The 13,049-nt window shown below is 39.6% G+C and overlaps 1 protein-coding gene across 3 annotated transcripts in view; it reads left to right on the top strand.

Moving 5' to 3' along the window:
* Positions 1–251: 251 nt before the first annotated feature.
* sars2 (seryl-tRNA synthetase 2, mitochondrial) overlaps positions 252–13,049 on the top strand; it is a 63,381-nt gene continuing 50,583 nt past the window's right edge. For 2 of the 3 annotated variants that reach the window (XM_062552367.1, XM_062552366.1), the window contains exon 1: positions 252–537. In XM_062552367.1, coding sequence (XP_062408351.1) covers positions 259–537 — 279 coding nt within the window. In that variant the 5' untranslated portion in view covers positions 252–258. The remainder of the gene's footprint in view (positions 538–13,049) is intronic. The other variant, XM_062552368.1, reaches the window with a different exon arrangement.

Raw genomic sequence — 13,049 nt, 5'->3', positions numbered from 1 at the left:
ATAAGGCACATTCAAAAATACATTCTAAATAATATTCTAAGGTGTATTTTCGATTTAAATGTCTTATTTAATTATTTTCTAACTTTACCTTCCTTTGGTAACGCAATACAGTTTTAAATTAATAATTTTCGTCCTCATGAATTGAAAAAGCAATGAATATGTTCTGACTTTTATTTTGAAAGATTCGCGAATGGCGGCCATATTGGATTTTTCTTTACTGTCGCTAGTTTCACACTACTCAAGCCCAGTCGGTGAAAAATGGCGACGTCCATGGGCCTAAGTTCGTTGCGAGCGACTGCAGTTATTTCTGCGTTAAAGTCTTCGGCATGGTGTTGTTCACGCCCGCGTGGTTGGATTAAAGTAATATCTCGTTGTTCTTCTCAAAATCTGCGCTGTAGTTTGTATGAACATGTTCGTGAGGGCTACAGCCACAAGCCCCATCTAGACATGACACGCGTTTGCAACAAGACGGATGAAGTCATAGACGATGTTGTTAAACGTAAGGGAGACCTACGGAGAGAAGACGTCGGAGAAATTGTGAGTAACGTAATCAAACAGAACGCAAGGCTACCCAGCAAACCATTGTCATGTCGTGAAAGTTCCGCAGACATAGCTGCTATAGACACCGCATTGGACTAGAACGTACGGCAAGAGCAATGGAAGCCTATGGAGAAACAGGTGTCTCCGAGTGGAAATGATAGGATAACAGACCCTGTGGGCTTTGTACAAATCGTAGCGCCTTTTAAACATATGGGAATGGCCTTGCACATGTAAAATCGCACGTTTATGTTTTCGGTTGTTGTATTTGACAGTCTTATAAAGGCTTGTAGAGAACAGGTTTTGAGTGTGGCAAGGCTAATTTCACGTCAGTTAACTATGGTTTTGTTGTGAATCGAAGGCAAATTAATTCTGAAACGTAACGTTACTCATGTAGGCCTAGTCACTTAATTATGGGCAATTCCATATCAGTTGGAACAGGTCCGACACCATGGTCCTCAGTTTTTCCTGATTTTTGGTGCACATGTTCCTCCATGTCTCATTAGAAGAAAACCAAAATTTTAGCTTGGTATCTTGTTTAGTTTCTGAGATATGGCTCTTCAAATGTGGATAGATGCGTCCTAAAAAAAGCTGACAATTCCTGTATTTAATGAGCACCACTTTTTTTAAAACCCCTCTCCTTTCTTAAGGCTACCGTATTATTTTCTAAAACTTTGAACACTGGGGCAGTGTATGTCTTGAAATACAGCTCATGAAGAACTAGTGCTGGGCGGTATGGGCAAAAATGTATATCACAGTATTTTTCAAAATTCTGACGGTTTCACGGTATATGACGGTATTTTTTCCCCCATGCATAATCAGGTGTTCACAACATTTTCTACTAGTTGAGAGAGGAATTACTGCAGTAGATTGACTTAGGATGGTCTATTTCACTGTCATGAGTGAATGTTGTAGAATAATTCCACACTAATACAGGTTTGCATAGCCCCAATGGACAATGATGCTGTTTACAAAGAGGCACTCATGATTCTAATGGGAAATTGCAGTCAAAATACAGAACTTGTATTATGCAAATTTCACTAACATACTTTAAACCTACACAGAAAGTAGTGCAACTTGCAATAATACTTTTGCTTCAAGTTCAAGCCCAGGTACATTACAGTTTTCAAGTAAATGTAAAACAAGTGTGACTTAGTGAAGAGACTACTCCACTAATGCTTCCTCTGTCAAATAGGCCCATCAGAATCATGCCGTATTGTTATTGTGTGGTAGACTAACGTCAACAGAATTCACGTGGATGTCTGGTTAGCCTAGGCCACCAAGCTAGGCAAAACGTTAGCAAAAAAGTTCGTTTCGGTGCACTGATGACTGTCAAGATCATGACTAACTGGCCAGCTAGTATTGTTCAGTTCATGTTTGTAACATGCTTTGCTACTTGGATAATTTCAGCGAATATTACTAAGGTAAGATAAATTATAAGATCATTAAGCTTCCCGTGTTTGGTGGGTTCACCTCCTAGCCAGCCAGTTGCAGCTGTTGAACAATCTTTTTTAGCTTACTGGAAAATCCCTTCCAATGTAGGCTATTAAGTCCTATAACTCTTTTCTTTAACTAGGGGAACAATTTAAGGTATTCTGTGTAACACCCGTAAATAAATCCCTTATCAAAGGAAAAAATTAAGCCTTGAGCGTCATACTTAAAGGGAAAAATGTGAGGTGTCTTGTGCCACAGGCTCCACTGTTTACTTTTTCCACGCGTGTTTAGAGGTGCAACATTGAAAAGGGTCCCGTCTGAAACAATGTCGTGCGACGCAGCATTCCACCCACAGTGTAATCAAATACACCGGTATGGCGGTATATTAAAAATTCATATCATAACGAAAATATACACCGGTATTCGGTGTGAACCGGTATACCGTCCAGCACTATGAAGAACTGATGCAAGCACTCAGACTGAACATGACTGATACACCCTCCATAATTTTGCGACTTTTGCATTATTTTTTTCATTTGCAATCAAAATCCATAATTTCATGGCAGTGTTTTCTAAAACATTACAAGGATTTTTGCAATGTTTTTCATTTCAAACCTCATCTAGGATGATCTCTAGATATCAGTCTCTCAAGGATTTTGAGGAGGGGCAAGGAAAAACTTCCTTTTGTGAGTTGGTTAGTGATAGGAAGAAACCTTGGGCAGTTCCACAACTCAAGGGGCTGACCCAACTGCCTGAGGTCATGCAGTAAATGTCAAATCAGTAGCTAGGGTAGGCTATAGGATGTCCATAATTTTCACAAAGGCAATGTGATATGCAACATGATGGTCCAAAATACACAATGGTGATTAGTTCCAAAATAATAGACTATAACATTATGTAAGTGATCGGCGGAAATAATGGCGAGGTGGAGGTGCACTTTGCTGGGTTCTTCTGCCGAGACACTATTTCCGTAGAACTGGTCACTTCGGAGGTTGTTATCCCTCTTATCTGCAGTGTCTAGTTAGGTTATCATTTCTTATTCCCTACTTTCTTTGAAATGCAGAAAATAACCCATTATAGCTACCGTTAAGGAGGAAGTAAACAGCCTGAATTAGTTCATTCCAGTTTCAACTGATACTATCATTGTTATGGATACCAGTCATAAGCGCATTGGTATAGAACGGTGATTAAAAAAAATTAGGAACCATGCAGGTTATACGGAATTAATGGCCACCCCTTCAACCAATCAGAGAAGAGAATCCCATTGTTAAAGCAGATAAGGTAGATCAACAACATAGTAGTACCAAAATAGACTCCCTTAGCAAAGTAATGGGTCCAGAGTTAGTGTTGAATCAAGGGGTGGGGTAGGTCATGGGGGAGCATAAGGGTCAATTGTGGCAGAGCAAACAGAGTGGGGGGAGGGGGAGGTAGTGTTTAAGGTAGGCCCGGGTCGGTACATGTATTCGTATTGAACCGATTTCGGTACGGGGGTCACGGTTCGGCACGCGCATTGCCACGCAGAATACTTCGGTACAGAAGTTTAATATTGCTCGCAAGAGTTTCCTTCAGGACCTATTTAACTACTGCCACCTGTAAGCTCTGATTGGTCCGTGCGTGTAAACATGGCTATTGATTGGTCTAGGCAAACAATCTCTGGTCTCGGTAGCAATCTCCACCTCTTAATACAAACTGTACTCTGTGGGAAGGTAGCCTAACATTGTTCGTTTGATGTTGCGATAGAGTGCTAATCATGGCGAGTGGCGAAGAGTTAGAAGACCCACCATCATCATTGAAGTCAATAGTGTGGGATAACTTCGGGTTCCCCGTGATATATAATAGCGATGGAGAGCGGGTGGTTGACAAAACAAGGACCGTCTGCCGTCGTTGTTCGACAGGTTTCAATTAGGCTACTTGAGTGGGAACACTTCAAACATGCTAGCACATATCAAGCGACACCACCCAGATATCAATTTTCATTCCGTTTGTGAGTCGGCTGTGTTTAGCCACCACGAAGTCAGCCCTCATTGATTAACTGAAGTGACGACAGGTGTACTGCTGTTTGCTCACGAGTGACTACGAATTCAGTTCGGTTATGGAGGCTAATTCCTTAGCTTGTTGCACTGCGTGTCATGATTTGTCACCATAAGCCTGCGTGAGTGATTGTGATGATTTCACTGTTTGCTGTGACAACGGAGTGCTGTGCATTGGAGTGCTATTTTATTCACGAGTGTCTCATTCCCTGAATAGCCACCTCTACTGACTTTAGCGAACTCACTCTGGAGAGTACTACTGCTGTTAGCGAATCCACACTGGAGAGTACTACTGCTGTTAGCGAACCCACACTGGAGAGTAATACTGACTTGAGCGAACCCACACTGGAGAGAACTCACTCATGTTTTTAATGTCAATAAATAAGAGTTTATTTTTGGAACACATGCCTCTCTGGTTTTCTGTGACCCCGAACCTGTGTTGCCTGGTAGTTTGTAATACCTTAATTCAGTTTCAAATCATTCATATTCTGAGGGGAAGGGCCTCAGGTGGCGTAGTCGACATGTGTCAAAATATAGCAAACCATCCACTTTGCCACATTTGGGAATTTAAATAATAAAAAGCTGCATTTGAGGATAAAAAGCTGCCTTTTGATCATGTTTTTTTTCCTGCACTGTACCGAAAATGTACCGAACCGTAGGGTCCAAAACCAAGGTACGTACCGGACCGTGACATTTTTGTACCGATCCACCCCTAGTTTAAGGCATGGGTTGGGATGGGCCATAGCAATAGTCATTAATGGCAGTGCCAATTGAGGTGGGGGGATCGATCACTGGGCATCTGGTGGTAGGTCAATCCTGTCATGGGCATCTGAGAGGGCATTTGGGAGGGAGATGGTCCTGCCATGGGGGTCTCGGTATGGTTGCAATCTGCATTGCATCTCATTATACTACTATTAGAGAGTAAAATCCTTGCGTGTTGGTAGCCTGACTCTCAAAACTACAAAATGTCGAGGTCTTGAAGAAAAAATTATACGTTTGGAAGAAGGTTGGAAAAAGTCTGGAATTTTTAGTTGACAAAAGAGCAAGCACCCTGTTCAGCTTAGCCCAGTCGAATGGCTCGCCGACCTCCCCAGTCGTTAGCTTCCTCAGTTGGCAATCTTCTCACACGGCTCGTCTTTCCGCTTCGTCGAGCAATCTCCTCAATTTGCTCGATAATTTGGCTATGTCGAGCCGTCGTTTAACTAGTAGCCCAGTCTTTTGACTTAAATGTAAGTGCAGCAAGCTGACTCACTAGCTTAGGACTTCAAAGTTCTTTTGTACTCAACACAAAACGTCAGAAAATAAAAGTCTTGAATCCAAAATTCTTTGTTGGTCTGTTTACTTGTATATTTCAAATCATACCAGCATAAACTTAGAATATTCACTTTTCTTAAATTCACTGAGTAGGCTCGTGTAGGTCAAAAGACTGTGTTGCTCTAAAGTCCAGCAGCTTCTAACTGTTTCGCGGGGGTTCTATACTTTTATACTAATCTAACAGCCAATCAAATTAGACTATTCTGGCTCACTGATTAACTGTTTACATTCAACACAGGTTTTCTTATCAATTACAAATAAAATAAAAAAATATTATTACATAATAATTACATAATAATAAAATAGTAGAAATGGCTTCAACACATTGAAACGTGAGAGGTATGTATCAACTCGTCTTAATTAAGGGAATAACATAGTTTAATATGAAAAAATGGTGAAGTGTTCCTTTAATTATATGCACTTGTGGTTTAGTGTCTAGTTCAGTTTGAATTGACCATCTTTGATAAGTATTATTAGGGGTGAATAACTGTTCTTGTGGTACTACCACCTTACAAGCCCCATACTGAGCCATGTGTATTTAAGTCATGATTCATAGGCAACAACCTATTTAATAACTATGAATAAGGGGTAATTAGGAGCTTACATGGGAAATTCTTGTCTAGTAAGGGTAGAATAAGGTCTTGCAGAATAAGGTATTAATTTGTGACTTATAATGACTAACAAATGGTTAGTATGCTACGGATACACATGATAGTAAGCCGCTAATTAATGGTGAATATGTGTGTCTTAATATAAAGTGTTACGATGAAAGGGCCGACGGGAAACAAGATGGCTGCTTGAACTAAGAGCTCCGCTCACCCTCGTTTAATTTTTATTTATTTTATTACCTCCGCTCGATAAATTATACAAACAGAAGGAATGAACTTATGGACTTCGAGTTAGAGTTGAAGCTGCAAAACACGTTTGATTGTTGTGCTGACCGAGCCACTGGACCGACGACGATGCCTGAACGTGACCAAACAAATCGACAATCACTGGATCACCAGATCAAGACACACGGTCCATCCAGGCCTAGCCTACCACAATACCAAACCGCAAAGCTCATCTACTACGGTTCGAGTTGAGCAGTTGACATCACAGCTTACAAACGTTACAAGTGGAAGAGAAAATCGCAATGTAAGAAGTCGGAAATAAACTCACCCTTGACCAGGTGACCACACTCATCGAGAAAAGTATGGCCTACTTCGAGGACCTTTCTGCCAGTAGCCTAACATCGGAGCGTTCTACACTGACCCCGGATATCTCCTCGGAGGTAGTGGATACGTCTGGAGGGGCATTTCGGGCTTGTGATTACGGGAATAGCGCTGTTCTCGTGTGGAACGTGCGGCCGAAATGGATCCTCAAACTTCCATCAAGCTAGGCCTACAACGATTTGAAACCGGCAAAATCATGTATCCATCAATGACACTTGAACGGTAGTAGAGACCTCTTTTTCACATTTTACAACTAAGAGCGGAGGTATGACTTTATTAATCCCTCCTCATGGAAATCGTGAAGTAAAGTTGAAACTGACTTGATTGCTAAGCTAGGTCCACCATAAATTCCTGTTTGTTGACATTAGCAGTCTATGCTGTAGGCCCTAGGCCTACTAATTAAACTGACAGTGCCGAGTTCCCCCAGCGAGCGACGCCATGGGAGTTTATTCTCCCGTAGCCTATGCTGCGACGGTATATCCAGGGATAAGGACTACTTCACGACGAACAGTGGGGAGGGAAAAGTAACAAACATTTTGAGGGTTGGAACTCCAAGCACCACAACACACCATGAAGATTCTAACATCCTTCATGTTCTTTCTTTTGTTTTCTTCCTCTGGCCTACCAAAAGTGAATTCACGATGTTGTGGGTTTGGGAGCCACAACAAGGGTGGGAAACTGTATGTTATATGTATTTTTTCGTCTTTTTTTATTTTATTTTCCTTTCTAAAATCAGTGACAGTATATTTTGATCATTTAGAGATATTTACAGATAATACCAAGATGTTTCAACCATTATGGCAGACTTGATCATAAACTCGTGGAATGTCAAAGGCCTAGGAAACCCCATTATAAGAGCGAAAAAATTATCAGCTCTAAAAAAAAGTAAGGTACAGGTAGCTTTCTTACAAGAAACTTTCTTGTCAGAGATTCAACATCTAAGACTGATTGGGTTGGTCAAGTGTACGCCTCTTCATACAAAAGTCACAGTAGGGGAACTGCAATTCTAATTAACAAAAACACACCATTGAGAAAAAAAATCATTGATTCAAACGGCAGGTATGTTTTGATATCAGGTTTTATTAATGGAACACCTACTACTTTTCTAAATGTATACGCCCCTAACACTGATGAGCCTACATTTATGTCAGATATGGTCTTGCTGTTTAATGAAAATTGTGATGGTTTTGGGGTGATAGGTGGAGACCTTAACTGTGCATTAAATCAGAAATTAGACAAATCTATACAGACTAAGAGTAACAAACCAAAGACCATAAGAGTACTCCAAGGTTTATGTTTAGAAAGTGGCCTAGTCGACGTGTGGCGAGAATTGAACCCCAAGGCTAAAGATTACACTTACTTTTCAAATGCTAATGCCTCATATTCTAGAATCGACTATTTTTTCATTTATTCCAAACATATGCATATGGTAAAAAAGTGTGGTATCAACCCAATCACTCTGTCAGACCACGCCAAAATTGACTTGACTGTTCAGTTAAATAAAGAGAAACCTATTTTCAAACAATGGAGATTCAACAACTCCCTGCTTGGAGACGATATATTCAAATCAAAAATGAAACAGTGGATTAAAAATTATATAGATGAAAACAACCACCCTAACATGGACCCAAATATAATCTGGGAAGCCGCCAAAGCGACTTTAAGAGGGAATATTATATCCTATACCTCATTTAAGAAAAGAGAAGATATCGCACAAACAAAAGAGTTAGAAAAAGAAGTTGAAAGATGTGAAATACTCCACAAAACCGCAACAACAGAAGAGAACTGGAAACAGTTAGTCACTGCCAGAGCTAAATTAAATCTTAAGACCACAAATGAAATCATGCAAAAAATTGACTATGTTAGACAAAAAAAACTATGAATTTGGTAATAAACCTAGCAAACTATTAGCTCATCAATTAAAGAAAGAACAAGCAGAAAGGACTATCAAAGCAATCCGAGCCCAGGGAAATATCACATATTGCCCAAAAGAAATTAATCAGTCATTCCAAGAATATTACAACGAATTATACAAATCTCAAAGTCATTACACACAGGATGAATTAGATCAGTATTTAGATAACATTAAAATGCCACAGCTATCCGAATCAGATCAGCAGGATCTCAATGCCCCCTTTACAGAACAGGAAATGCTAGCAGTTATTAACTCCATTCCTACAAATAAAAGTCCAGGACCAGATGGCATTTCAGCACAACTATATAAAGAATTTTGGAATGAGCTCAAGCCTATTTTTATGAAGATGATTAATAATTTTGATTGCAACAAAACACTCCCCCAAACAATGAGCTTGGCAAATATCACTGTAATACATAAATGTGGCAAAGACCCCTTGGACTGTTCATCTTATAGACCCATAAGTCTTTTAGATCATGACTACAAGATTATTACTAAAGCATTAGCGAAAAGACTTGAAACCATCATGCCTAAAGTTATCAACCCAGACCAAGCAGGATTTATTAAAGGAAGATACTCCACCGACAATATTAGAAGGTTGTTGAATATAACTAATTACTTGAATGTGAACCAAAGGCCTTCTCTGCTTCTATCCTTGGATGCAGAGAAGGCCTTCGATAGAGTCGAGTGGAACTTCCTCTTCAGTGTATTGTATAAGTTAAACATGGGAGATAACTTTATTGAGTGGATCAAAACAATCTACCAAGCTCCGAGAGCAGCAGTTATTACTAACGGTTTGACATCCGTCCCGTTCAACTTGAGGAGAGGTACGAGACAAGGGTGTCCGCTGTCAACCTCACTGTTTGCGATAGTGATTGAGACATTAGCAACATCTGTACGAGATAACATCAACATAAAAGGAGTACACATTAGTGAAGACAATCATACATTATCTTTATATGCTGATGACAGTCTTATATATTGAGCAACCAGAACATTCTTTACCACACCTATATAACATAATTGAACAATTTGGGAAATTCTCGGGATATAAGATAAATTACAATAAATCTAATGCATGTCTTTTACATATGAACCCAACAGAAGAAATGCAAAAATTATACCCATTTAAATGGTCACCAGATGGTTTCAAATATTTAGGAGTACATTTCACACCACAACTAGCTGATTTATTTAAAAAAAACTACACTCCCCTTACTAATGACATCAACAACGATCTATGCAGATGGGCCAAACTACCTCTATCTCTTTTAGGGAGGATAAACGTCATCAGAATGAATATTCTTCCGAGACTGAACTTTCTCTTTCAAAATGTACCTAAGTTGAACAGTCATATTTCAAAATTTATATGGTCCAATAAGAAACCAAGGATCAAACTACTGACTCTAATGAAACCTGAGCCCAAGGGTGGTCTAGGTATTCCCAATTTCCAACACTACTATTGGTCAGCCCAACTGAGAAACATACTATCATGGTCACTGGGAAGACCAGACTCCCATTGGGTACAAATAGAAGCAGGATATGTTGACCCGATACCTCTAGACTCTCTTATATTTATCAAACATTTTAAAAAGATAAAAAACATGGGGCAATATTTTACTGTTGTGAATACACTGTCTGTTTGGCGAGACTGTTTGAGAAAAGTGGGCACTACTAAATGCATTTCTGTATACTCATCTATTCATCAAAACCCTGATTTAAAACAATATTTGCATTTAACAGACCAATGGAGACACTTGGGGATATCTCAACTTAAAGATATGTTTAATAAAAACTGGAAACTTAAAACATTCCAAGAACTAAGTGGAGAATTTAATCTACCTAATTCAGATTTTCTCAAATATATGCAGATCCAGAGCATTAAAAGTGGGCACTACTAAATGCATTTCTGTATACTCATCTATTCATCAAAACCCTGATTTAAAACAATATTTGCATTTAACAGACCAATGGAGACACTTGGGGATATCTCAACTTAAAGGGATATTCCGCCATTTTTGGAAATACGCTCATTTTCCACCTCCCCTCGAGCAAAACAATCGATATTTACCTTGTTCCCGTTCATCCAGCCATTCTGTGAGTTTGGCGATACAACTTTTAGCTTCAGCCTAGCATAGATCACTGAATCGGATTAGACCATTAGCTTCTCGCCTGCTAGCTTCATGTTTAAAAGTGACTACGATTTCTGATAATTTTCCCATTTAAAACGTGTCTCCTCTCAAGTTAGAAAGTGCAATAAGACCAACTGAAAATGAAACCTGGCGTTTTTCTAGGCTGATTTGACATGGAACTACACTCTCATCTGGCGTAATAATCAAGGCAACTTGCAAACGTACCATAGGTGCAGTGATATCGTACGCAGCATCTGAAAATAGTCCTCATAGACATCAAGCAGTAGTAGTGCCAGTAGCTGCAAGTTGCCTTGATTATTACGCCAGATGAGAATGTAGTTCCATGTCAAATCAGCCTAGAAAAACGGCAGGGTTCATTTTCAGTTGGTCTTATTGCACTTTCTAACTTGAGAGGACACACGTTTTAAATGGGAAAATTACCAGAAATATTAGTCACTTTTAAACATGAAGCTAGCAGGCGAGAAGCTAATGGTCTAATCCGATTCAATGATCTATGCTAGGCTGAAGCTAAAAGTTGTATCGCCAGACTCACAGAATGGCTGGATGAACGGGAACAAGGTAAATATCGATTGTTTTGCTCGAGGGAAGGTGGAAAATGAGCGTATTTCCACAAATGGCGGAATATCCCTTTAAAGATATGTTTAATAAAAACTGGAAACTTAAAACATTCCAAGAACTAAGTGGAGAATTTAATCTACCTAATTCAGATTTTCTCAAATATATGCAGATCCAGAGCATTGTAAAATCACTAATTAAAGAAGACAAGTTACATTTCGAATTGACTGAACTGGAAGAGAATCTAATCACACCATATACTATCAAAGGCCAAATTAGTAAATTATATAACATTTTGAATCAGAGATGCCAAACTGTTTTCCCAGCCCTTTTGAAGATCTGGGAAACTGACTTATCTACGAAACTTGATGAAAATAGCTGGCAAAATATATGTGAACGAATTTTCTTCCCATTTACAAGCAATAAGATTAAAGAAACAAACTTCAAATTTATTCATAAACTCTATCTCACTCCTAGGAAAATGCATAACATTTCTAAAGAAAACTCACCAAACTGTCCAAGATGCAAAATCAAGGAAGGTACATTTCTACACATGTTCTGGAACTGCGATAAATTGAACAATTTCTGGAAGATGATTCACTCATTTACAAAAGCTGTACTGGAATTAGATTTTGAGATGTCCCCATGCGTCTATCTACTTAACGACATAAGCAGTCGCCACTTGGACCAAAAGAAATGCAGACTGTTGATTTCCATCACACACTTTGCAAAGAAATGTATTCTTCTCTGGTGGAAAAATGAACTTGCACCAACATTTAATATGTTCACAGAACAGATCTTTCAATTTCTTCCCCTGGAGAAGATAACACTTGAAAACCACAATATGGGTGAACTATTCCATGACCTTTGGAATCCACTTCTTTTCCATTTGGAAAAGCATGGGACATGAACAACTTCCAATCTAGACACTCCAAGGCGTACATAATGGACTGAAGTTTAACCTCATCTCTGTGATCTGTTAATATACTGGTTGTTTAATTTTTTTTTTGTTTTGTTTTTTTACTATTTTTTATTATTTATTTTTTGTTATTTACTGTGGTTTCTTTTTATTTTTCCTTTTGTGTGTATTTGTGATATTGCTACAGGTGTGTGTGTGGACGCAGGTGTGTGTGTGTGCATGCATGGGCATGTAGGTAACTACATGCCCATGCATGGTGTGAGTGAGCGTGTGCGTGAGGAGGAAGAAGGTGTGATGGGGATATAGAGCACTAAAAAAACCTATTCATGAGATCCATTGAAACTTTTAATACAAATGTATAAATTAACCCTTCAGCGATTGATTGAAAATAAAAAGATGTAAACACACATAATATAAAGTGTTACCGTAGGCCTAGTGCTTCAGATGTAAGTACTTCTGTAAAGAAAGGTAGGCTACAATTACTACAAAATGCCTGCCTGCTGCATTCGCGGGCAGGAGTAGGACATAATATCACAGATGCGGGCGGGAGGACGTCTACACATAGATGATTTGCAGGAGCGGGACTGAACATTGCTGTAGCAAAATGTCCCGCGCAGACCTCTACTGCATATCTTTCGGGCGGAAGCGGGACCTTATGGTACAGATGCGGGCGGGAGCGGGACAAAAAATGGCAGATTATTGTGGGAGCGAGCAGGAGCGGGACAGCATGCTGCAGGAGCGAGCGGGATTGGGACTGAATAGCCCAGCGCAGACCTCTAACAGGGGGCTTAACACACAACTCTGTGGACCAGTGCTGAGTGCTAGACGGGGGGAGGTGATGTTTCCTAGGGGTGATTCTGTGTCAAATCAGGACACTTCTGGACCATCGTCACGGATCTTGCTGGGTCACCGATTACTACACTGCAACTAGATTCCTTTAAATTTGTTCCCAGCGTGCCCTAGATATCATCAGGAACT

This window comes from Sardina pilchardus, chromosome 13 (genome assembly GCF_963854185.1).
Source record: "Sardina pilchardus chromosome 13, fSarPil1.1, whole genome shotgun sequence".
Lineage (NCBI taxonomy): Eukaryota > Metazoa > Chordata > Actinopteri > Clupeiformes > Clupeidae > Sardina > Sardina pilchardus.
The sequence above is the reverse complement of the archived record's forward strand: the minus strand, read 5'-3'. Positions and strand labels throughout refer to the sequence as shown.